Source organism: Symphalangus syndactylus, chromosome 11 (genome assembly GCF_028878055.3).
Source record: "Symphalangus syndactylus isolate Jambi chromosome 11, NHGRI_mSymSyn1-v2.1_pri, whole genome shotgun sequence".
Classification (NCBI taxonomy): domain Eukaryota; kingdom Metazoa; phylum Chordata; class Mammalia; order Primates; family Hylobatidae; genus Symphalangus; species Symphalangus syndactylus.
In genome coordinates, this window is record NC_072433.2 from 27,390,007 (window position 1) to 27,413,146 (window position 23,140).

General features: G+C 53.0%; 1 protein-coding gene across 5 annotated transcripts in view; it reads right to left on the reverse strand.

The window, feature by feature from the left end:
* CDH5 (cadherin 5) overlaps positions 1-13,932 on the reverse strand; it is a 37,993-nt gene extending 24,061 nt beyond the window's left edge. The window contains exons 1-2 of one of the 5 annotated variants that reach the window (XM_055299367.1): positions 13,828-13,932; positions 1,129-1,357 (exon numbers count right to left, since the gene is read on the reverse strand). In XM_055299367.1, the coding sequence (XP_055155342.1) occupies positions 1,129-1,338 (210 nt within the window). In that variant the 5' untranslated portion in view covers positions 1,339-1,357; positions 13,828-13,932. Of the gene's footprint in view, positions 1-1,128; positions 1,358-2,941; positions 2,981-4,089; positions 4,345-13,827 lie in introns of those variants that run through there. The other 4 variants (XM_055299370.2, XM_055299371.2, XM_055299369.2 and 1 more) reach the window with 4 other exon arrangements.
* Positions 13,933-23,140: the final 9,208 nt, after the last annotated feature.

Below are 23,140 nucleotides of genomic sequence, written 5' to 3' on the forward strand. Positions count from 1 at the left end.
TCAGCACAATTTTGTGGAAGGCTGCACAGTTCCTTTCTGATCTTTCAAATGGGAAAATTTCATGGCAGGGTTGGCTGGTCCTGTCCTAAACCTTGAACCCCCAGGCCAGGCGAGCCTCCTCAGCTTGGGCACTGGATGGCCCTTCTGTTAGTGATATCTAGTTTACAGACCAAGGTCTGGGAGAAATTGAACCATAGAGTTCACCACCACCTCCACCACCATCATCATCACCTCCATTATCACCACTATCAACACTTATCTTTCATCACTACCATCATCACCACCACCATCTCCATCAACACTTATCCTTCACCACTACCACCACCATTACCACCACCATCATCACCACCATCACAACCACCACCTTCCCGTTTACCATCACTACCACCACCACTACGACCACTTTGTCCTTCCCCATCCTCACCACCATCACCATCACTATCATCATCACTTCCATCATCACCACCATCATCATCACCATTACAACCACCACCTACCCCTTTATCATCACTACCATCACCATGATCACCACCATCACAGCCACCACCTACCCCTTTATCATCACCACCATCACCATGATCACCACCACCACCTACCCCTTTATCATCACCACCATCACCGTGATCACCACCATCACAACCACTACCCATCCCTTTATTGTCACCACCATCACCATGATCACCACCATCACAGCTACTACCCATCCCTTTATCACCGTCATCACCATCATCACAACCACCACCTACCCTTTATCAGCACCACCATCATCAGCATCATCAGACCACCACCTACCCCTTTATCATCACTACCATCACCATTATCACAACCACCACCTACCCCTTTATCATCGCCACCACCACCGTTCCTACCACTCCCACCACCACCTTGCCCTTTCCCATCCTTACCACCACCATCACTATCACTACCACCACCATTGCTATCATTACCACCACTACTTCCACTACCACGACTTCTACCACTATTGCTACCACCTTCACCCTTATCATCTCCACTCCTACAACCACCACAATATCTATTACCACCTTTGCCACCATCGCCATCACCACCACCACTGTCACTATGGGCCAGCTGCTGATGGCTTCTCCTGTCCTGGGGCTTGAGCCTTACCTTGCCTACATGATGGGGCAGTGAGGTGTTTTTCTCTTCATCAATGTGCATCTGGTTCCAAATCCAGTCTCTCTTTTGGCGCCGGTGTGTGGGCAGCAGGCTGTGGGTGTCCCGTTGGGCAGGGTTAGCACCTGCTACTGCCACTGTTGCCACTGCCAGCAGGCCCAGGCAGGCGCCTGATGTGGTGAGGAGCATCATGAGCCTCTGCATCTTCCCAGCAGGAACAGATCTGGGGAAAGAGGAGACACCTTCAGACTCTGGCCAGTGACGATGAAAGGAGTACTTAGACACAGGTATTTTGCATAAGAGCAGCTAGCTATAATGCCAAAAGCCTGGGGCAAACACAATCTGCGGGTAATTAACATTACTGTTCCCCCTTTCAGGGAGCAGTCATGCACTCGGATGAAAGGTCTGTTTTAGGACAACATGAGTAAACAAGCCCATTTAAGAAAAATTTCCCTACACTTCCTTGTACCTACTCCTCACCCTCTGCCTCAGGGTGGAACAGCTGCCTTCTGCTTATTCTTCCCCGAAGCTATGCAAAACCTTCTGACCTTTCAAGAAGGTTTGCGTCCTTTCCCTAAAATTTCTTCCACCACTCTGACCGATCTCCCATATATGGTGGCCACTGCCTAAGGGTGTGAGCAGCTTCCATAGGGAACCAAACTCCCTTTATCTGTTCACTCCTTCATCCTTCACTGCCTGCTGACACCAGCAGAACCAGACCCCCTTCATGCCTTGATGAACTCCGAATCGGGGAGGGTGAAAACAGATGTGGAAACCATTCTACTTGCGATTCACATGTGCTAGGACAGAAGCAAGTGCAGGGGATATGGGAGCCCAGAGGAGGGCCTGTGGGGAAGGTCTCCAGAAAGAGGGTGTGAGGCTGCTGCCAATGGCAGCTCCTAAGTCCCCAGGCATTGGGTGCCCAGGTTGTCCTCATTGTTCAAATGAGGAAACTGAGCACACAGATGTTAAGTTCACATTGGAGTAAGTGGTGGGACTCAGACGGGAATCCAGGTGTCTGATAGCTAATCTTTATCAAGCACTTATTTTTTGCCTGGCACTGTTTCAAGCACTTTATATATCTTATCTATTTAATCTTCCCATCATCCTCCAGGTTGGTGTAATTACAACCCTCATTTTGCAGAAGAGGAAGAGAGGTTTCAGAACACTCCTGAAATCACCTAAACTATAAGGAGGACAGCCAGGATTTGAACCAAGGTTGTCTGGCCTGGAAGTTCAAATCGTTTCCTCCTGCCTTCCCTTGTCCCAGCAGCTGCTATGGGGTAGGATTTAAAGCCTTCTCTCGGCAAACATCCTCCTGCCTGAAAGCCCCTTTGACAACTTTGCATTGATTTGTCTTCAGAAGGCTCTTAGGAAAATCCAACTGTCTTAACCCTGAGGGCCAGCCCTTCACTCCAGATCTTACAGTGAGTGGTCAGCTTTGCTGTCAGAAGAGCAGGGGTGGGTGGGGTGGTGAGTTGAGGGTCTGGGTTCATAGGAATGGCTTCATAATTTGTGTGGCCCAGTGCAAAAGAATTTTAAGAAGGCGACAGAACATTAAACCAAGCATGAGGCCCTTTGAAGTGCAAGCCCTGTACAGTTGCACAGGTTGCATACTCTCGAAGGCAGGTCTGTGGGGTAGGGATGTGGATCACCCAGAGATCAAGGCCTGGCTTCATTCTGAATTCCAGGAACAGGGGTTTTCTCTACAGCCCCACGAGGAGTGCAGGCTGTGACCTTGGCCATTAGCATGTTCTCTCAGCCCTGACTCTATCTCTCCACCCTCTGGGGCCCCTGCGTTACTGACCTGCAACTCCTGGGATGATGTAGAGGAAGAGCAGGTGGGTGGGAGAGGGAACCAGGGCTCACATATGGAGACAGACAAGGATCTACAAGGTGCTGGATGGGATGGCCTCCTCCCTTGACTGTCCCCTGCCTGGCCAGATAGAGAGGCTGGACTCTGTACATCACAAGAGGTTTGTAAACTCTAGTAACATTTCCCCTGATTTGCTGGCGCCAGGCTGACCTCAGTGAGGGCTGAGGGTGTCTGTGCTGGGCCAGCTGACCTCTGGGCCCACTGATTTTAGTATCGACGGCCCCTGCCTTCTGGTTCCTGCCTCTGGCCCTGGAGGAAGTGGACTCCCAGGGTGGGGATAGGCCCCAGAATGCAAGTGCCATATGCCTGGGGGAGGCCCTGACCCCTCTGGGCCTCAGTTTCCTCAGCCATAAATGAGGGGGTCAACCTGGAAGAGACTTGAGGCCCTTGAAGGATGCTCTAGGCAGGAGGAAGGTGGTGAGCAAAGGCTTGGAGAAGAAAGGGGGCAGGTTGGGAGTCCTGGCCAGGAAGCTGGTCCCTGACTCAGGGGAGGCGGCAGGCACGACCCCTGCCCCAGCCTCACTGGGCCCAGACCCTGTGGCTCATTTCCTTCTTTGTCCAGAAAGGAAGTGCAAGTCTTGATTCTTTCTTCCTCCCTCAAGTGAGAAGTGACTCAAAGATGACAAAGTAAAACGGACAGAAGTGAAAACGAGAAACAGGGAGAGGGAGAGTTCTCAGGGCTCTGGGCAGGACAGGGTGAGCGCCCAGGCTCTGAGCTGATAGGAGCTGGGTGCCTACTGCATGATGAGCTCCATGCTAGGCAATGAGGGTGCCACAGTAAGTAAGACAGATGGAGCCTGCCCTTGGGGAGTGTGCAGTAATGGGAACAACAGGAAAATAAATAAATCAATGAGGAAATGTATCAGCTGGCGATCAGAGATGTTCAGGGTATTACAATGGGAGGTGTCACAGAGAGTGAGGGGGCAGCTGGCTGAGCCTGTGAGGCCAGGAAGGCCTCTGGGAGAGCTGACGTTTCAGCCCACATCTGAGTGCCAGCCACAGGACTGCCAGGAGAGGGAAGGGAATTCCAGGCAGAAGCGCCGTTGCTGGTCTCTGGGTACCTCAACATCCGAGCCCACCTCTGTGCAGGCAGTGGTTGGTTTCCTTAAGGAAGCCCACCTCTCTGTAGCAGTCCCTTCATAAAATCTCTTCAATTGGCCTCCCAGGGTTCGCTCTGTTTCCTGCTGGGAACCCTATCTCTAATACAGTAAACGGGAATGTGGTTTTCCCTTTCCTGGGGCCTATTGGGATGGGTTAGTGATCCCTAGGGCTGACTGCAGCCAGCGGTCAAGTGGATAAATACAGTCATGTGCTGCAAAATGGCTTTTTGGTCAACAATGGACTGCACATACGACTGTGGTCCCCTAAGGTTTTAATGGAGCTAAAAATTCCTCTGCCCTAGTGACACTGCAGCCATTGTGACGTCATAGCACAAGTCATTACTCGTGTGTTTGGGGTGATGCTAGTGTAGACCAACTTTATAAAAAATGTTATATTAGGTTGGTGCAAAAGTAATTGTGTGCTTTATTTATTTATTTATTATTTTTTCTTTTGAGACAGAGTTTCGTTCTGGAGTGCAGTGGTGTGATTTCAGCTCACTGCAACCTCTGCCTCCCAGGTTCAAGTCATTCTCCTGGCTCAGCCTCCCAAGTAGCTGGGATTACAGGTGCGTGACACCACGCCCGGCCAATTTTTTTTTGTTATTTTTAGTAGAGATGGGGTTTCACCATGTTGGACAGGTTGGTCTCAAACTCCTGACCTCAGGCGATCCGCCTGCGTCAGCCTCCGAAAGTGCTGGGATTACATGCGTGAGCCACCGTAGCCGGTGGCTTTTTTTTTTTTTAAATGGCAAAAACAGCAATTACTTTTGCACTATCCTAATAGTAAACTGAAGTTAATTTCTTATTGATGAAAGAAAAATATTTTTAAGTAAATTTAGTGAAGCTAAGTGTACAGTGTTTATTAAGTCTACAGTAGGGTACAGTGACGTCCTAGGCCACTCACCACTCACTCCCTGACTCACCCAGACCAATTTCTAGTCCTGGAAGCTTCACTCATGGTAAGTACCATGGAGAGGTGTACCATTTATTATTTTTTTATTTTTATTTTTTATTTATTTATTTTTTTGAGATTGAGTCTCCCTCTGTCGCCCAGGCTGGAGTGTGGTGTGAATGTGGCTCACTGCATCCTCAAACTCCGGGGCTCAAGCAATCCACCCACCTCAGCCCCATGAGGAGGTATGTGCCAGCACATCTGGCTAATTTTTAAATTTTTTCGTAGAGATGGTTGGGGTGGAGGGGTTTGACTATGTCACCCAAGCTGGTCTTGGACTCCTGCCTCAAGTGATCCTTCTGTGTTGGCCTCCCAAAGTGCTGGGATTACAGGCTCCTTTTTTATCTTTTACATGGGAATTTTACTGTACCTTGTCTGTATTTAGATATGTTTAGATACATGAATACTTGCTGTCGTGTTAAAATTGGCTACAGCATTTAGTACAGTACCATGCTGCACAGGTATGGAGCCTAAGAGCAATAGACTGTACCATACAGCCTAGGTGTGCAGCAGGCTATACGATCCAGATTTGTTTGTGTAAGCACACTCTCTGATGCTTGCACAACAGCGAAATCACCTGAACTCGTTTTTCAGAATGTATGCCAGTCATTAAGATGCACATCACACACCGGGGCCTGTCGTGGGGTGGGGGGAGGGGGGAGGGATAGCATTAGGAGATATACCTAATGTAAATGACAAGTTCACAGGTGCAGCACACCAACATGGCACATGTGTAAATATGTAATAAACTTGCACTTGGGCACATGTACCCTAGAACTTAAAGCATAATAATAAAAAGTAAATAAATAAAATTAAAAAAAGAGAAAATTTCAGGGTGAAGAGGGTCAAAACTAACACATTCAGAATAAAATGAGGTTTATTCCTTGATTTGAAAAAAAAAAAAAAAAAGATGCACGGCTATACCTACGCCAGACTTCAGCAAAGCAGAGTCCACCAATCACAGGCTCGGACCACGTGGCTCATGGGGGGACATTAACTCCTCAGTGGGCTTTGCCTGGCCCCACATAACAAAGTGTTCTCTGACGGTGCAGAAAAGCCCCTTGGATTCTGTTCTGTGTCCAGCAGGGGCCCTGCTGCTAGCTCTGGAGAGAAGTCCCTTGGAGCACATGGGCCACCCTCAAGCTCCTGCCCTCCAACAGGGCTGGGACTGGCTCTCGCAGAGTCGCCCCACAGCACCTGTGTGTCATTTGCCAGGGCAGAGGGAGGCCTGGGTGCTCAGCTCTCATCAGTCAGCTGTTGGTGAGGGGCAGGACCTTGGGTTGGGGGCATTTGGGAGCTGGGGATCACATAATCCCATTTGCACCCCCATGCCAGAGCCTTGAGCACCCTCCCAAGACAGCTCTTTCTCGCCTGGGACGGTGGAGGAGGGCTGACATCCCTGAGCACTCCCCCGAGGCATATGTTATTTTATTTAAACCTTGCAACAACCCTTTAGGTAGTTGTCTGTGTTCCCATTTTGCAGGTAAAGAAATAGGGGCTCAGAGAGGTAGAGTAAGTCATCTCAGGTCACACAGCCAGAGGAAGTGGAGCCAGGATTCGAACTTAGGCTGTCTTTCCCTCAAAATAGTGCTTTTTGCATCATGCCACCCTCTCTCTATCTCTGTGGTGACATTCACATGTAATAATAATGAACTATTCTCAGTGCTTGGTCTTCATCCATGCCAGCGCATTTAATTTTCACACTATCCCCAGGATGTAAGACTTATCATTCCCATCTCACAGATGAGGAAACTGAGGCTCAGAGACAACTCATGAGTGGTAGATCTGGAACCCTCACCAGATCGATCTTTTTCTAAATCCTAGGCTCCTTCTGTACTCAATCTCAGAGACACCTGTGTGACCTTCCCATCTGAAAAGCCACATTCATTTGTGTCTTTTGCCCTTTGGGTTAGAAATTTGGCCAACTAACTTTGGGAAGCTGTGGCGGGTGGATCACTTGAGGTCAGGAGTTCGAGACCAGCCTGGGCAACATGGTGAAACCCTCTCTCTTAAAAAATACAAAAATTAGCCTGGCATGGTGGCATATGCCTATAGTCTCAGCTACTCGGGAGGCTGAGGCACGAGAATCGCTTGAACCTGGGAGGCGGGGGTTGCAGTGAGTTAAGATCCTGCCACTGCACTCCAGCCTGGGCAACAGGCAACAGAGCAAGACTTCATCTAAAAAAAAAAAAAAAAATTTGGCTAACCAAAATGGGGGCTGCAGGGAGGGGTCTTGCTGGACAGTTGTTCCTGCCCATCATGATGCAGAGGAAACCGGGCCGGTCAGATCTGCTGCAGCCACAGCTGAAAACTGAATTTCTCTTGGCTGCAGCCTCTGGAGATGTGGTCATAGCCCTTTTTTCATTTTAGCCTGTTTCCTTTTGGCAGGTAAGAGTCACGTCTCTCGGTTGTTCTCAGCAGTTTCCAGAGAGACTCAAGGTGTTGCCAGGTAGATTTGGGGCACCCCAGACATTCAGAGGGTCTGAGGAATTTGGAAGTGATTTCCATGTTCAGACATTCCCAGCTGAGCAGCCCAGCAACTGCCTGATCACAGTGGTGAGCAGGGAGGGGCTACGCTTGGCAACTCAGGTGTAGGTTCTGAGCACGCCAAGGCCAGGTACCTGCCGTGTCCCAGGCATCCAGGATGCTTGTCGATGCTGCTGTCCCCAGAGCCATGTGAGAGGGTTTGGGGGCAGTTCTAAATGGAGGAGGATGGGCCCTCTGTACCCTCCCTCAGTCTGGGGAGGTCTGGAGGACCCAAAATGAGAGGACAGAGTCAGTGGCCTGAATCCCCTGGTGAGTAGGCGTGCAGCCCAGGATAAACAGCAGGGGAGCCTTGGAAAATGGGGACGACTGGGCTCCACCATGCTCCCATGGGAGGTTGGGACTGCAGAGGCCTCTGGGGTCCAGGTCTGTATCTACCGTGGGTGGGGCCACTGGGATCAGAACCCAGACACCTAGGCCAAGCCTGGTGACCGAGGGGTCCTCTGAAGGCTGAGTCACCTGGGCAGCCTGAGAAAAGGATGGGGCTCCTGCGGCTCTTTCTGCTCCTCTCCAGCTGCCTGTCTGGGTCTGCAGGTGCCTGGTGAGCCTCCAGGCAGAGCTCCGGACCACAGGATGTTAATTCTCTGGGAAGCTCCCCACCCCACCAGGCTTGGTAGCATCCTTCCTGCCTGTGCACTTGCTGTCCTCTCTCCTCTGCCTGGATTTAGGACACATGTCACCACTTCTCTGAAGCTCTCTCTAGAGTCCTGGGGTTATACAGTCATGCAGCAAGCATTTACTGAGCATCTACTATGTGCCAGGCACTTAATTCCATGCAGGAATAAACACAGGCTCCACTTCCATGGGAAAGAGGGATGCCGGTCATGTGGTGAAAAATGCAGTTTGAAATTGTGACATGCGCTTTGATGGACAAATCGAGGAGGCTGTGGGAGCATACAGACGGGGAGGGCCTTGATGGGTCTGAGGACCACAGTCCCAGGAGTGAGTCCTGCCTCTCACTGACCCAATGTGGGACATCACACAAAGCTCCCTTTGGTCCCTTTCCCTTTGTGGGCGTCCATCTGTCTGGGGTTCTGCCTCCAGGGGGCTGTGAGATCAGCTCAGCTCTGTGCTGAGTTACAGTGTCGAAAAGAGAGGCTAGGGATACAAGAGAAGAGGAAGGGAAGGGAGGGGAGGGGAGGGGCTAGAGCTGCTCTTCTTGGGACTCCTTGGGACCCCTGGCTTTGTAGCTAAATAGGACATAGGAAGTCTGGACCCAGCTGGGAGCCCCTCAGTGGGCTGGTCCAGCCCCTGAGCACCAGGAAGACCCCCTGCCCCTCGACCTGACCAGAGCCCCACTCAAGCCTTAGATTCCAGGGGCCAAGTCTGGGCTTTGCAGCGTGGGGGGTTTTCAATAGGCTGAAGGACCTCAGGGGTGGGGCAGAGGAAGGCTCCAGGTCCAGGACACACACATGACATCTGCAGGCCTCATGGACCTGTGACACCCTCAAACATGCCTTCACAAGTGCACACCCCTGACCACAGGCACCTGCCCAGGCCAACTCCTGCAAGGCTCCTCTTTGCAGCCCTGGCTGCTCTCCTCCCTGACCCCCAGCACACCCACTTTCAGCTAGGATCCCAGCCCAGCCTCCTGCAGGCTCTGGACTCCAGCCCAGAGGCCTGGGGTCAGGCACGAGGGGCAGGGTGCTGGGAGGAGCCAGCCTAGAACATGCAGGAGGTGTGCCTGCTGGAGTGGAGGCACTGAAGACCCAGCTCCATGTGTGGCCCTGGGCAGCTCTCCCCACCGCCTTCCCATTCCACAGCTCAAATCTCAGTCCAGGACAGGGCTGGGACCCAGTGACCCCCAAACTCTCTGGGGACTCTCAAATGGTCTACTGGAGCTCAGTCATTTAAAGCTGCATCTTGGCAGCCACAGACTTTGGGAGGATGAAGGGTGAGGCCCTGGGAGGGTCGGGAATGGGGTTTGGCCAGGCAGCTATGACCTGGCCCCTTCTGCTTCCTCCTGGTTTGTGGCTCAGTTTGGCCCTGAGATAGGCTCCTGTGGGTCCCAGACCTGTTCCTCTCCCTTCAGGTTCTGCCAACAGCCTCCCCACTCCCTGCAGGAGGAAGTCTAGCTCCTCAGCCAGCCCTTAAGGCCTAGCATGGTTGTCCCCTGCCCACCTGCCAGCTCTCCTCTCCTCCTCTTCCCTGCCCCTTCCAGCCTCGAGGAGAGCTAGAAGTTTCTGAAATGCACAATGCCCTTCCTCTCAGCAGCAGGCTTTTTGCCCAGGCTGTTCCTTCTGCCTGGAATGCCCTTCTTTGCTGTGTTTCCTGGGTTAACACACTTTACTTCTTCTCAAGCCCCAGGCTGCCTACTCCATGAGGTCTTCTGATCGCCACCTGCCACCAGCACAGCCTCTGCCTCCTGGCCTATCTCTGCCCAGGCAGGTTCTGGGCCTAAGAGTCCACTTCATGCCATACCTGTGTGCATGAACTCAAGGCCCTGGACCTGGATGTGCTGCCTGTCAGCCTGGTGCCAGCTCCAGTTCTGGTCTTGCCAACCACTCCTTCCCCACTTACGGGATTTAGAAACAAATCTGTATGTTTTCAGACAACACGTGGGGTGGTCAGAGTAGGTAAAATTGTTGGTATAACTTAAAGAAGCTCCTCCTCGTTCCTAAATAGCTCCTCTGATGGCTCATGGGATGGGCTGCCATGGGACTGCCCAAAAGACCACTGATAGGATTTTGATCCTTTATGGACAACAAAATTATCCTTCTTAAGAGTCCCTGGCCAGGTGTGGTGGTTCACACCTGTAAATCCCAGCACTTTGGGAGGCTGAGGCCAGTGGATCACCGGAGGTCAGGAGTTCGAAACCAGCCTGGCCAACATGGTGAAACCCCGTCTCTACTAAAAAGACAAAATTAGCTAGGCATGGTAGCACATGCCTGTAATCCTAGCTACTTGGGAGAGTGAGGCGGGAGAATCGCTTGAATCTGGGAGGTGGAGGTTGCAGTGAGCTGAGATCGCGCCATTGCACTCCAGCCTGGACAACAAGAGCAAAACTCTGTCTCAAAAAAGACAAAAAAGTCTCCAATGAATATGCAAACACCCCTGAGCAGGGCACCTCTTAAGACAGGGCTGGCAAAACAGAACTCAGCTTGCCACATGCCCCTTTCCACACCTATGGCAGACATCATGAATCAGTCACTCAGACTGTATTGAGGATACAGGGGCTGAGTTCAAGTTCATTCCCACTGAATGAAGGTAGAGGGTACCAATTGGCCAGACCTATTTTGTGATGTGAAACAAATTTGTGCTGGAACCTCCGGGCTCCAGGTCATCTAGTCTATTCCCTTGCCTTCTAAAGGGACAGCTCCAAACTTCAAGGAGAGAACACCCATGCTAAGGAGGCTTCCAGCCTCCTTTGGGCTTCCTGACTTTGTCTGGGACTGTGAGGTCAGTGCGGGGAACAGAATGAGGCCCTTGCACCTGCCTGTTTGAACCTGCCCAGCTGCTCGGGACTGTGTGACCTTGGGTTCATCTCTTGCTTGCTGAGCCTCAGCTTCCTTATCTGTAATGGAGGCAACAATAGCCGCCTCCCTGGGCAAGAGGATTAAATGAGATCACGGGTGCAAAGCCTGGCACACAGTAGGTGCTCAGTAAGGGTGCGGGTGTCTTGACTCCTATCTACCCGCCCTCTCCAGCCTGGTGGGTGTGGCTTTGACTGGCCGACTTACACTTGACCTCATTTCCTGGCTCTACTCTGGGCCCACCTCCTACTCTTTCTGTTCCTCTGCAGAAGGAAATCTCATTCACCACCAGCCCGGCCTGCCCCTGGGTCCCACTTCCTACTCCTTCCAGTATCTGGACCTGCCAGGATCTGACTGTTTTGCTATGGTCCAAGGCAGACAACCTGGAAGTCCCAGAGTTAGTTTAGGGACGATCCTCTACTCTCAAGAGATGGGAAGACTGAGGTGCAGGCTGCAGAGGGGCTGCCCAAGGCCTCCTAGCATCTGGGATTCCCACTCTTCCTCCAGCAAGCCCTCCATGATTTACCCACTTAACACCAGCTTGAACCTGGATCAGGACAGACTTTTTAGTACCTCCTCAGCCAGAGGTGAAGCTCCTGAGGCAGGCCCTGCCTCCTAGAACATTCCTTCCCGTGGTATCACTGGGCACCTGGCTTGTCCCTGTGCCTACCTCTGTGGCCTGGACTGCTCTGCTTTCCCCCTCTCTGAGCTTCACTGTGGAGTGTGGCATGGACTGTGGGTCAGAAGGGACCGCACTCACACCCTGCTTCTACCTTGTGTTTGTTGTGTGACCTTGGACTGGCTACAGCTTCCCTCAGCCTTGATGGTCCCATCTGTCAAATGGGAATTCTCATAGTTGCTTCAGTGTGACTGAGGGGGTGCAGAGAGAGGATGCAGGGAACAGTCATGGATCCATGTGGGCAAATGGGCCCAAGATTCTTCCTGGGACGGTGTCCCCTCTGTCCCCTGGGTGTCCCCGAGTCAGCAGTGAAGCATCCAACTTTGTAGAAAATGTGTGGCCCCCTCTGGCTTCCTGCCCTCACTTCCGGCCCTTGTTTAGCAACACAATAGCTCAGGCTGAGACTGCAGGCGGGCAGCTTAACCCCTTCCAGGCCAGTATACACCTCTCCTACCCCTCACCACCATAAGCTGAAATTGTTAGGGCTGCTCAGGGGCTCAGCAGCTCTTGGGCTGCTTGGTGGATACCTGCTGCTCTCTAGGGCAGGCAGAGGAGAGTCCCAGGCTTCCCACCACCTGAGAATGGACCAGGGCTTCTGGTCCTGGCTGCAGTGGCCTGTGGAAAAAGAGCCTTCCCGGTACACCCTCAAAGCTGCCTCCCTGGGAACGCCCTTCCGCTCTTGTCAGAATCCTATCTGCCCGTCACACATGAGAAATGTCCACGCTGGGGAGGGAGCCTGGCATGGAGCAGGTGCCCAGAGGTGCTCGCAATGTCCTCTCACTTGCACCCCCTTCCTCGTACCTGCTGGGCACCTGAGGACCCCTCCATGATGGGGTTTGACCATACCTCAAGGGTCAAAACCTTTATGACATTCATAGCCAGGATCGGCTCTGGGCTAGCTGGTAAATCCAGCCACTATTCCTTAAAGATCTCATGTTATGTGCCATTCCCAGCACCAGGGAGGTAGCTCACCTCACTCAATTGACTGAGGAAACACTGTTTCCCCATTTCACAGACGAGACACTTGAGACCTGGGGAAAGAGCTGGGACTTTGGAATACGAGATCCTGGTTCAAATCCCCACACCGGCTCATATGTTTCCAAAGCTCAGTTGCTTTCACTGAGATATAAAGAAAGAATATATCTACCTTGTGGAGTTGTTAATGGTAAAATAATGAGCCCCACATCATCCCTTGTTCCCCACTGTGGTTTAGAAACTCTGGGTAACTTTCCCAAGATCACCCCAGAGCAAATGGGAGAGCTGGAATCTGTACTCAGGGCAGCTGTCTCCAGGCCAGGCTCTTGGCCCAGACCTCCTGCTTCCGGGGGACTTCCTGGGCTGTGAGGGCCTTGGGGGCTCTTGCGCCCTAGCCTTTGAAAGGGTGCTGGGGGGAGGAATGGTGGGCCACTGTCCAGACTACATCTCCCTTGACACATAGTAGGCCCCGATGGTGTTCGGGCAGGGAAAGGCCCAGAGGGAAAGGCAGGACCTCAAGGGCCCAGAGCCGAGCCTCAGCTTGCCTATCTTGAAATGGGGGCACTGGCTGACGGAGAGAGGCCAAGGCTCGGAGCTCCCCTTTCAGGGCCTCTCCCCAGATCCCAGCATAGAGCTTTAGTGGCGTATGGGTAGGGGGCTGAGGAGGCTGGTGTCAGGCCTTGGTAAATCCTCTCCAGTAAGGGTAAGGGCACGGAGGGGAGGCCAAGGCCTGGGTGCCAGTCCTCTGCCCCGGCATGTTGGGCAATTGGGGCAGAGTCCTGCCTTCTCTGAGCCTGGCACTGATGAAGGCCAGTGGGCCTTTTTGAGTTGGAGAGTACACTTGTGGGAGAGCCAAGCCCTTGCCCTGCCCCCCTCGGCCCCGAGATGCCCATTTGTGCCCTTGGCACACCTCTGGGTGCACTTTCCCCGACCCTGCTCTGAGCCACCAGGAGGCCCAGCATGCCCTCGAGGAGCCTGTCTGTCCTGGGAGTGGGACGATGCCCATTCTACAGACAGGGAAGCTGAGGACCCTCCCATCTTGGGCACAGGGTGGTGGGTTTGGGGTGGAGGGGAGTGTGGGAGCCCCCACTCACCGTGCCTGTGGGCTGAGGGATGTTTCTGTTCCGTTGGACTGCCTGTCCGTCCAGGGCTGAGCGTGAGTGGAGCTCTGTGGAGCCTGTCAGCCGACCGTCTCTGGAGGGGAGCCACACCCCGCTGGCGAGGGAGGCCTGGCTGCCTCCCCTTCAGGTTTTCCAGCTGGCCCTGGCCCACTTCCCCCCGGGATGGTTTCCTGTTATTGTTCCTTTGTGAGGGCTGGGCTAGCTGCAGATAGGCAGGCCCCGCCGTGGGCGGCCGCCTCGGCCTCGGATGCCTGTCTCCACAGAGGGCTGGCCCTGGACCCCACCTGGGGCACCCCACTTGAACTCCAACTCCTGGCCTCAGCTCTGGGACTCTGAACCCAGCACCTGCAAACAGCCTGGCTGTGGGGACCCTTGGCTGCAGCATCACATTTAACCCTCCTTGGAATGCTACAGGCAGGTGTCATCACCCCCATTTTATAGCCCGGGAAGCTGAGACTCAGTGAGTTTAAGGTGCTTGTCCACCAGCTGGGGTATAACAGAGCCAAAAATCTAGCTGAGGTCAGCCTAGCCCCAGAGCTTGATTTTCTATGGTGATCCCATGATGTCTTTGTGGGAATGGACTTTAAAGGTGATAGGGAGGCTTCAGGAGATGGGAAAGGGACAGCAGCTCTTGGCTCTAGAGGACCGAGTTGGCTTCTCCCGGTCAGAGCAGGCATGGACTCCAGCTCTAAGGCGCCAGCCTCAGTCTGTAGGGGATATTTGCATTTAGGGATACTGGGTGGAGTCAAGTGACTTAGCTCTGCTTCTGATGTGACCTCGGGCCAGTTGCGTCATCCTGGAGCCACAGTTTCCTCATCTGTAAAATGGAGATAATCACAGCCTCATCCTCACAAGGTGTTTGACATAAACGAGAATCAAAGAGGGGCGTGGAAGACAGTGACGCTGAGGCTGGATCAGAGCCCAGCAGAACCAAGAGGCTGGGGGAAGGGAGGGGCCAAGATTCTGCTGACCAGGAGAGACATAGGAGGAGCTTTTAAAAACTACAGAGGACTGGGCTCACCCCAGATCAACTGATTTGGAATCTCCCAGGGCAGACCCTGGAAATCTGTCCTTTGAAGAGTTGCTTCTGTTTTTCCATGGGTGAATGGCTGGGAAGTCCCAAACTTGTTTTGTTATATAGCTGGGCAAGCAGAGACCCTGAGAAAGAGAGGACCCAGGGCCGTTTAGTAAATCAGAGCACGAGATGGGGAGTGAGATGGAAGGATATTTTTGGAGGAGGAGGGGATAGTGATTCCTCTGTCTCAGGCAGGTTGAGTTTGAGATGATCATTAGATACCCAGGTGGAGGTGTCAGGCTGGTGGGAAGACAGGGGTGAGTCCAGCCTGGAGTTGAGGTTTGGAGCCCATGAGCTTATGGCTGGCATCTGAGGCCATGGGCATGGATGAGCTTGGAGGGAGGGAGGCCTCGGACCCTCTGACATTTGGGGATCCATTCGAAGAGGGTCCCACAATGAAGGAGGAATGCCAGGAGAGGGCAGAGGAGGAGGGCAGGGGAGTGGTCAGTGGGTCAGCCTGGGGAGCATGAGGGCTGAGACTTGACTTTGGATTTGGAAGATGAGGTCGTCAATGACTGTGACCAGAACAGGTTAAACAGGAAAAGGTAGACAAGACAGATTGGAGGGGCTACAGAAAGGGGGACAGGGACGTGGAGTCATGTGTGACTGTAGCTCCTTCCCCAAGTCTTACAGTGAATGGGAGCAGAGAAGTGGGAGGGTTTTTTTTTTTTTAAACTATGGCAGCACGCTCATGTCCCCAGGGAGCATCCAGCAGACTGGAAGACAGATGATGCTGGAGACTGAGGAGCGACCTGCTGGAAGGAGAACAGTCCTTGGGGCGGGATTCTGAGTGGGATCCAACACATTCAATGGCCGATTGTGGAATGAACAAATAACAGCTCAGTGCTTCCTTCTCCAACGGGATTAACTCTGCTTTCTCCTGCCCAGAGGGTGGGTTGGCTGCAGAGTAGCCAGGACAGTGCTCTGTCCCCTGTGTTCCAGTCCACATCCCCCTCACCCCCGCCTGTGCTGACCGCCTGTCCTCGTGGTCTACGTGCACATGGGGACACACTGGCCTGTGCATTGCTTCCTGCTGGGTCTCAGACTCGGGGCTGGTGGCAGATGGGGAAAGGGCCTGTCCTGGCACCATCTGCCAATTCCCTTTGTACTCCCAGTCCATGAGGAAGTTGACTCTGCCCTGAAAACTACTGTTCCTGTGCTCCATAAACAAAGGAATGGTGAGCCAGGCATGAGCTGTGGGCCCCAGGGGTGGGGCTGGGGGTCACCATAGCAGAGGTAGCTGAGACTGTAGGAGGGAGGCTGGTGCCTCCTTGGTCCCCCTGAGGATTTCATGCCTGATTTCTGGCACTGCCCAGCCTCTGCTCCAACCTCTCTGGAGGCAAAGGAGGTGACAGGAGGGCACAAGGCCAGGAAGTGCCATTGGGAGCAAGGAAGGCGGCCGGTGGGCTAGCAGGAAATGGGATGGTCTGTGAGACCAGATTAGCAGCAGAGGAGGAAGCAACAGTGGAGGCAGTGGGGGTGGGATGGCGGGTGGGATGACAAGACCTGGGGACACCCACCTGGCCTCTGCCAGGATGAAGCCTGACCCGACAGGGAGCGCTGCTCAGGGAGGTACAGGTGTGGGGGTTGCAGACCCAGGTTTGGATGGTCAGACCCTGCATGACCTGGGCAGCCGACTTGCCTCTCTGAGCTTCTTTCCTCACCTGTGAAATGAATTATCTGTTCAGACTTTGCAGGCCGTTTGGAAGATGAAATGAGACAATGAAAATAAATGACAGGACCAGCAAGCCTTATCGAGTGGCTATTTCTCAAAGTGTGGTCTTCAAGCCACCCATCCTGGGAGAAGGGGAGTGAATATGCAAATTTATTGGGCCCCACTCCAGGCTGATGGGGCCAGAATGGCTGGTGATAGAATCCCAGGACTTATGTGTTTGTAGCTCCCCAGGAAACATGTTTGTGTTGTTACATTTGAGGACCACAGCCTTTGCGTGTGCTGCTAATGCACTAAGCTCTCCTTGAGACTCCTCATTCAAACCTCAGGACAACCCTGCGGGGGTGGTACTACTGTTAGGCCCATTATACACATGGGAAAACAGAGGCTGGGAGTGGAAGCCTTTCTGAGATCAGAGTTTGTCAGTGGTGGGGCAGAATTCCGAGCCACGCTTCTGTTTCCAGAGCCCGGCTCCTTACCCAGGGAGCTTTCCTGCCCTGCTGTAGTTGAATAGCAGGGGTTCCCCAAATGAGACTTCCTTTTCCTTCCTCCCCACAGCGCGAGACACCCAAGGATGGGACAGAAAAACGATGCCATCAGCTTGGCAGGGGCGGTCGTGGTGAAGCCCTGCAGCCTCACGCCTCAGGACTTTGCCCATGCTGTTCCACCTTGTGTGTTTCCTTCTCTCTCCTTCCTCGCCTGCGCGCAGAGCCACCTAGATCTCATTGTCTCTATGCTCCACTCCCTCTTCTGAGCTCCCAGGGCACTTTATACAGACCTCATTCACAGCCCTCCTCTCCTTTCCCACTGGGATTGTGTCCTATTTGGGTGCTTATCTCCAGCACCTGGTAATAGGTGAGTGCTCCCCAAATGTGAACTTGAAACTGTGCACTCGTTAGAACTGGCAGTCAGCCCACTGCTCCCTGGGTCGGAGAGACTGCGGGGAGAGTCGAGCGTTTTGTGTTCCAAGGCAGGTGATTGTCTGATGGCGGAGGGCTTGATGAGCCCATCTGCTCAGTTACGGGCAAAGGAAAAACGCTTTTGCCCAGCTGGCTGTGCTGTGCTGAGGGGCGGACACACCTCCAGGGAGCATAAAATAGGGCTCACCTGAGGTAGTCTCAGAAGGGGCACAGAAGGAGGAAGAGCAGGAAGGAGGAGCAGGGAGGGGTCTTATCCTCAGCTGTGATTCTACAAGGAACAGAAAGCTTGTGATGAGAGCTGCAGGCCCAGCTGAGAACTCCTCCGAGCAGGAACTGGGCTAGGCTCACTTTGGGGTGCCTGGATCTGAGCTCAAGGTGGCCATCGGGCAGGGATGAAGAGCCCACTTTTTGAATGAATGAATGAATGAATGAATGCGTGAATAGTGAATGAATGAGCGGATGAAACACTGGTATGCTGAGGCAGACACGAGGTGTGGGGCTGGGTGTGTGCCTGTGTTCTGTCGTATGTTCTGATGGACAGTGGGTCCTTTTTCCTAAGGCTTCAAGGAGTCACCAAATCAGTCAATCAGTCAATCAATCAATAAACCAGTCTCTCAGTTCTGGTTGGTGCCCAGTTCTGTGCCAGGCTGGGAATGGGGATCCAGGGAATTAAAAGAGACAGTCCTGCTACAAGCTCTGAGGCTGGGCTGGAGTTAAAGTCACCAGCACTACCTGAGCCCCTCCTATGTGTCATCCCTGTCTCAGGCTTGGTCTCTTATTTCTAAAACTTCATGGGGTCCTTGAGAGAGGGTTGAGGATCTGCCCATTTTACAGAATTCAGTAACGAGCCCAGTGTAGCACTGCCCGGTTCACACCAGGCTTGTGTGTGTCTGCTGAACCTTGCTGAATACTCGAGATCCAATCTGAGGCTTCCCTCCTTTGAGCCTTGCCCATGCTGTCCTCCCCCATGCTTTCCTTCCTCCTTCTGCAACCCAAATCTCCCAGCCCATCAGTGCTCAGATCAAACGCGCCGGCCCCCATGCAGCTTCCAGGCTCCTATTCTGAAAAGCATCTTATCCCCGCGAAGCTTTTATCACACTCTGTCTGTCTATGCATTCCATCTCCATTTTCTCATGTAATGATGCTTTGTAATAGCCCTGAAAGATGTAAGTGCTATCTGTATTCCCATGTCCCTGATGAAAGAGCTGAGGCTCAGAGAGGCTGAGTAACTTGCTCAAGGTCACACAATGTCTGAGTAGCAGAGCCAGGATTTCAACCCTTATATTCCTGTTTATATCCCAGTTTAATGCTCACTCTATAGCACCACCCTTCTTCTGATAACTTGCCATTGTTCACCGATGTTTTATGTTCATTTGTTATTTAAAAGATACATTTGGTGCTCAGGCTTTGCCTAGCTCTGTGCTAGGCATGGAGATGTGGAGGTGACTTGGGCTGGGTCCTTGTCTTTGATGTGCCCCAGTCTGGTGGGAGAGACAGACACCAAGACATACATGAACCACACTGGGTGGGGCTGGGTTCGTGACAGAGGTGTGCACCCTGAGATGAGGGTGCCCGGAAGAAGAGGTGGCCTGGGAGCTGCCGGAGGACTGGGTCCCCGAGCTGATCTGAAAGAATGAGCAGGAGGTCACCAAAGGCGGAACGCGGAAAGGGCTCTGCCGACAGCAGAATGGCAGGGTCAAAGGCAAGGAGGCCTCTTAGGGAAGGAGAAGACATTCCAAGGGGTGGGGGAGCACTGAGGTGCTGAGAGGGGAAGAGGGACTGGCTAGGGAGGTGGCCAGGTGGTGGAGGGCCTGTCACACCACACTCAGGAGCTCAGGCAGGGCACCGCTGGGGTCCTCATGCAGGCCAGGGACCCAAGGATCCCTGGATTTTAGGAGACACGCCCCCCATCCAGTGTACCGTGTCCCCATGCAGCTGCCTGCTGGTGGGGCCACCTCCTGTGGGCTGTGGTCAGGGCAGGGAGAGGCCACCGGCTGGGGAACCGCAAGTGATGGTGGCTCAGGATGCAGCCGCTGGAACCAGGTGAGGAAAGGGCTAAGCGTAGCCTCTCTTTGGCCAGGAAAGGCCTATGGAACAGGGTTTGAATTCCTGACAGTGAGAACAATACCTTGCTGCAGTCGCTAGGAGGGAGGAGGCTGCCCAGAGCACTTCCCCAGATGTTTCTCACTTTTCTCTCACAACATCCTGAAAAGGCTGTTAGGGAAGTGGTGCTCCCAGGGGTGGAGAGAAAGTGGTGCCCCGTGGTTACATGCTGGGGCACATCTGCTACCTATGGTCTGGCTGATCCTGGACCAGCCACATGGCCTTTGGTGCCTCAGTTTTCCCTTCTGTAAAATGGGAATGATGGCTTGCCTTCCTCCCAGGGTTGCTGAAAGGACTAATTGAGAAGATGCATGTAAAGTGCATAGAATAGTCTCTGGTATACAGTAGGTGCTCAATACACGTTTGTCATGACAGTGATGCCACAGACAGGTTAATGGTGGGGGCACCTGTGAGTGTGTGAGGACGACCGTGTATACATGTGAGTGTGTTAGCATGGGCATGGCATGTGCACGGTGTTTGGCAACCATGTGGCTACACATGAATATGTAAGAACACGCATGGAGTGTGTAAGGCGTCCACATGGATGTGACCACATGTGCTGTGTTCCTGGTGCATGAGTGGGCTGAGACGTGCAGTCAGGTCGAGGCCTTGGGCAGCATCCTCCTCCTCTGTTGTCTGGAGTCATTGGTCACCCCACTGCCCAAGCCTTCTGTGTATCCATCACCTGCAGAGGCCCAGAGAGGGCAAGGCCTTCCTTGGGGTGGCCCAGTGAGCCAGGCAGGGCAGGGTGGGACCAAGGGCCCTGCCTCATTGTCTGGAGGGCAGGCCTGAGTCTGGAGGAAACCTTGTCCAGCGGAAGCCAGGGTTTCCTGTTTCTAGACCCTACATTCCTTGTGCCCTCCATCGAAGCGTCCTGGAAAACAATAGGTTGGTGGCTGCACCATCTGTGGGGCAGGAAGGTGGATCAATCCCTCCCACCTCTTGATGGGGCAAGCAGACATGGCTCTGGCACCAGCCCTCAGCTGGGCAGTGTGGCAGCAGGCCCAGAACCAGGCAAGCCCAGGCCATCTGCCTCCTGCCTGTCTGGGTCTCTTCTCCAGGCCATCTCCACACCCCTCAGTGCACACTGCACTCTGTGGCCTGAGACAAGTCCCCTGGGCAAAATCCAGCTGGGGAGGAGGCGTCTGAGCTAGTCCCGGGGAAGGAAGCTGCTAGGAAAAACTCAAGTCCGATTGGATGGGACTGACTGCACAGGCTGGTGGAGACCTTGGGGATCCTCCAGCTTCATCCACCTGCCATGCCACGGACAACCAAGGCGAAAAAAGAGAGGCTCCGACCAGCCAAAAGACGGAATCCTCCCAGCCTCTGTGCTGAAGCTCAGAGACACGCCTGTTAACTCTTGGTTTATGTACAGTCCTAACAAGTCAGGTTCTCCAGGGCAGAGGGGCACAGTGGTAAGGGCAGTGGGCTTGGAACCGGAAGCCCCAGTTTTCTGATCCCATGCTCTGCCGCTGACTGCTCATCAGTGCTTTTTGTCTCAGTTTTCTCCTTTGTGAAAAGGTTGTACCTTGCCATGTTCTGCTGAACTCACAGGCAGCCGGAGTGGGCCACATGAGTAACAATTCTCCAAGTGCTTTGTAAACTTGGATGCCTCCTCCATTCTCAGAGAGGGCACAGAAACTCTGGGCTCCACCCCTGCGTCTTGCCCCAGCAGCGCTTCCATTCGGCTGTTCCTAAGTTGTATTCTTTGTAATAAATGAGTAATCCAAAGTCAAGCCCTTTTCTGGGTTCTGAGTCATTCTAACAAATTATCAAATCCGAAGGAAGGCTGTGGGCAACCCCTGAACTTGTAGTTGGGCAGGCAGAAGCATGGCTCACTTGGGGACCTTGCTTGTGGCTAGTGTCTAAGCCTTTATTAACCTGTGAAGTCTGCACTAACTCTGGGTAGTTAGGGTCAGAAATGGCTTGAATTGTTGGAAACCCAAGTGGTGTTGGAGAACTGGACAATTGGTTGTTGTTAGGAAAAAACCCACAAGCTTCCTTTGGGTCAGACATGGAGCCTAGTTTTTTTTTTTTTTTTTTTTTTTTGGGCTAGGCAGTTGTTGAGGGTGATAGGGTCTTGCTCTGTTGCCCAGGCTGGAGTGCAGTGGCGCAATCATGGCTCACTGCAGCCTCAACCTCCTGGGCTCAAGTGAGCCTCCTGCCTCAGCCCCCTGAGTAGCTGGGACTACAGGCACGTACCAACAAGCCCGGATAATTAAAAAAAATTTTTCTGTAGAGACGGGGCCTCACTGTGTTGCCCAGGCTGGTCTTGAACTCCTGGACTCAAGCAACCTAGTGTTCTATATGCACCACCTTACCCACTCTCTCTCTTTCTTTGCAAGACAGTGGTTCTCAAAGTGTGGCCTCAACCAGCAGCATCAGCAAATCCTGGGGTGCCACCCTAGACCTGCCAAATCAGAAGATCTGGGGGTGGGACCCAGCAATCTGTGTTACTAAGAGAGTCCAGTGATTCTGATGCATGCCCAAGCTTGAGAACCGCTGACCTGGAACAGAGATCCTCACTTCAGGCTGTGCCCTGGAACTGCCTGGCCAGCTCCCCTCCCCACATCCAAGTAGTATCTGGGGAAGGCACATGTAGAGATTCTGATTTAATTGGCCTGATGGGGGCTGGACTTCACTATTTTATTTTTTTTTGAGACAGAGTCTTGCTCTGTCGCCCAGGCTGGAGTGCAGTGGCACGATCTCGGCTCACTGCAACCTCTACCTCCCAGGTTCAAGCGATTCTCTTGCCTCAGCCTCCCAAGTAGCTGGGCTTGCAGGTGCACACCACCACACTCTGCTAATTTTTTTTATTTTTAGTAGAGACGGGGTCTCGCTATATTGGCCAGGCTGGTCTCAAACTCCTGACCTCAAGTGATCCCACCTGCCTTGGCCTCCCAAAGTCTGGGATTACAGGGGTGAGCCACCATGCCCGGCTGACTTCACTATTTTTTAAAGCTCCCCAGGAGGTTAATATGCTCCCAGGTCTTTCAGCATTACCTTAGGAGGTAGCTACCTCTCTTAGCTCCATTTTGCAGGTGCATAGGTTCTGGGAGATTAAAGGGCGTGCCCAAGTTATATAGCCATGTAAAGGGATGGGGAATTCTAAATCTCTGCCTTTCCACTTCCCCTCCTTCCTCCTATTCATTGCTTTTTGCTTTATTTAGAACTGTGTGATTTCCCCAGCAACGTTCTTTGGAAAATTAAACAATTCCTGATGTCGCCATCTAGTGGCTAGCGATGAGAACAGATGAGCCTCTTCTGGACTTGTCAAGACGCGGCTCCCGGAGTTCACACGTGGGAAGAGGAAAGGCCATCATTCATAGTTGCTCAGGCAGATGCTTTCGGAACACTTGGGTTCGTTTTTCCAAAAGGTGTCCTTTCAGAAGGACAGTAGAATGAAGACGGGTTTCGTGTTTAAGAGCTATTGGGAGTTCACTCATGAACCCCAGGAGAGGCATGATGTGTGGTCCCCAGGCAGGGGAGGCACAGAGGGATCTGGGATGAGGGGGA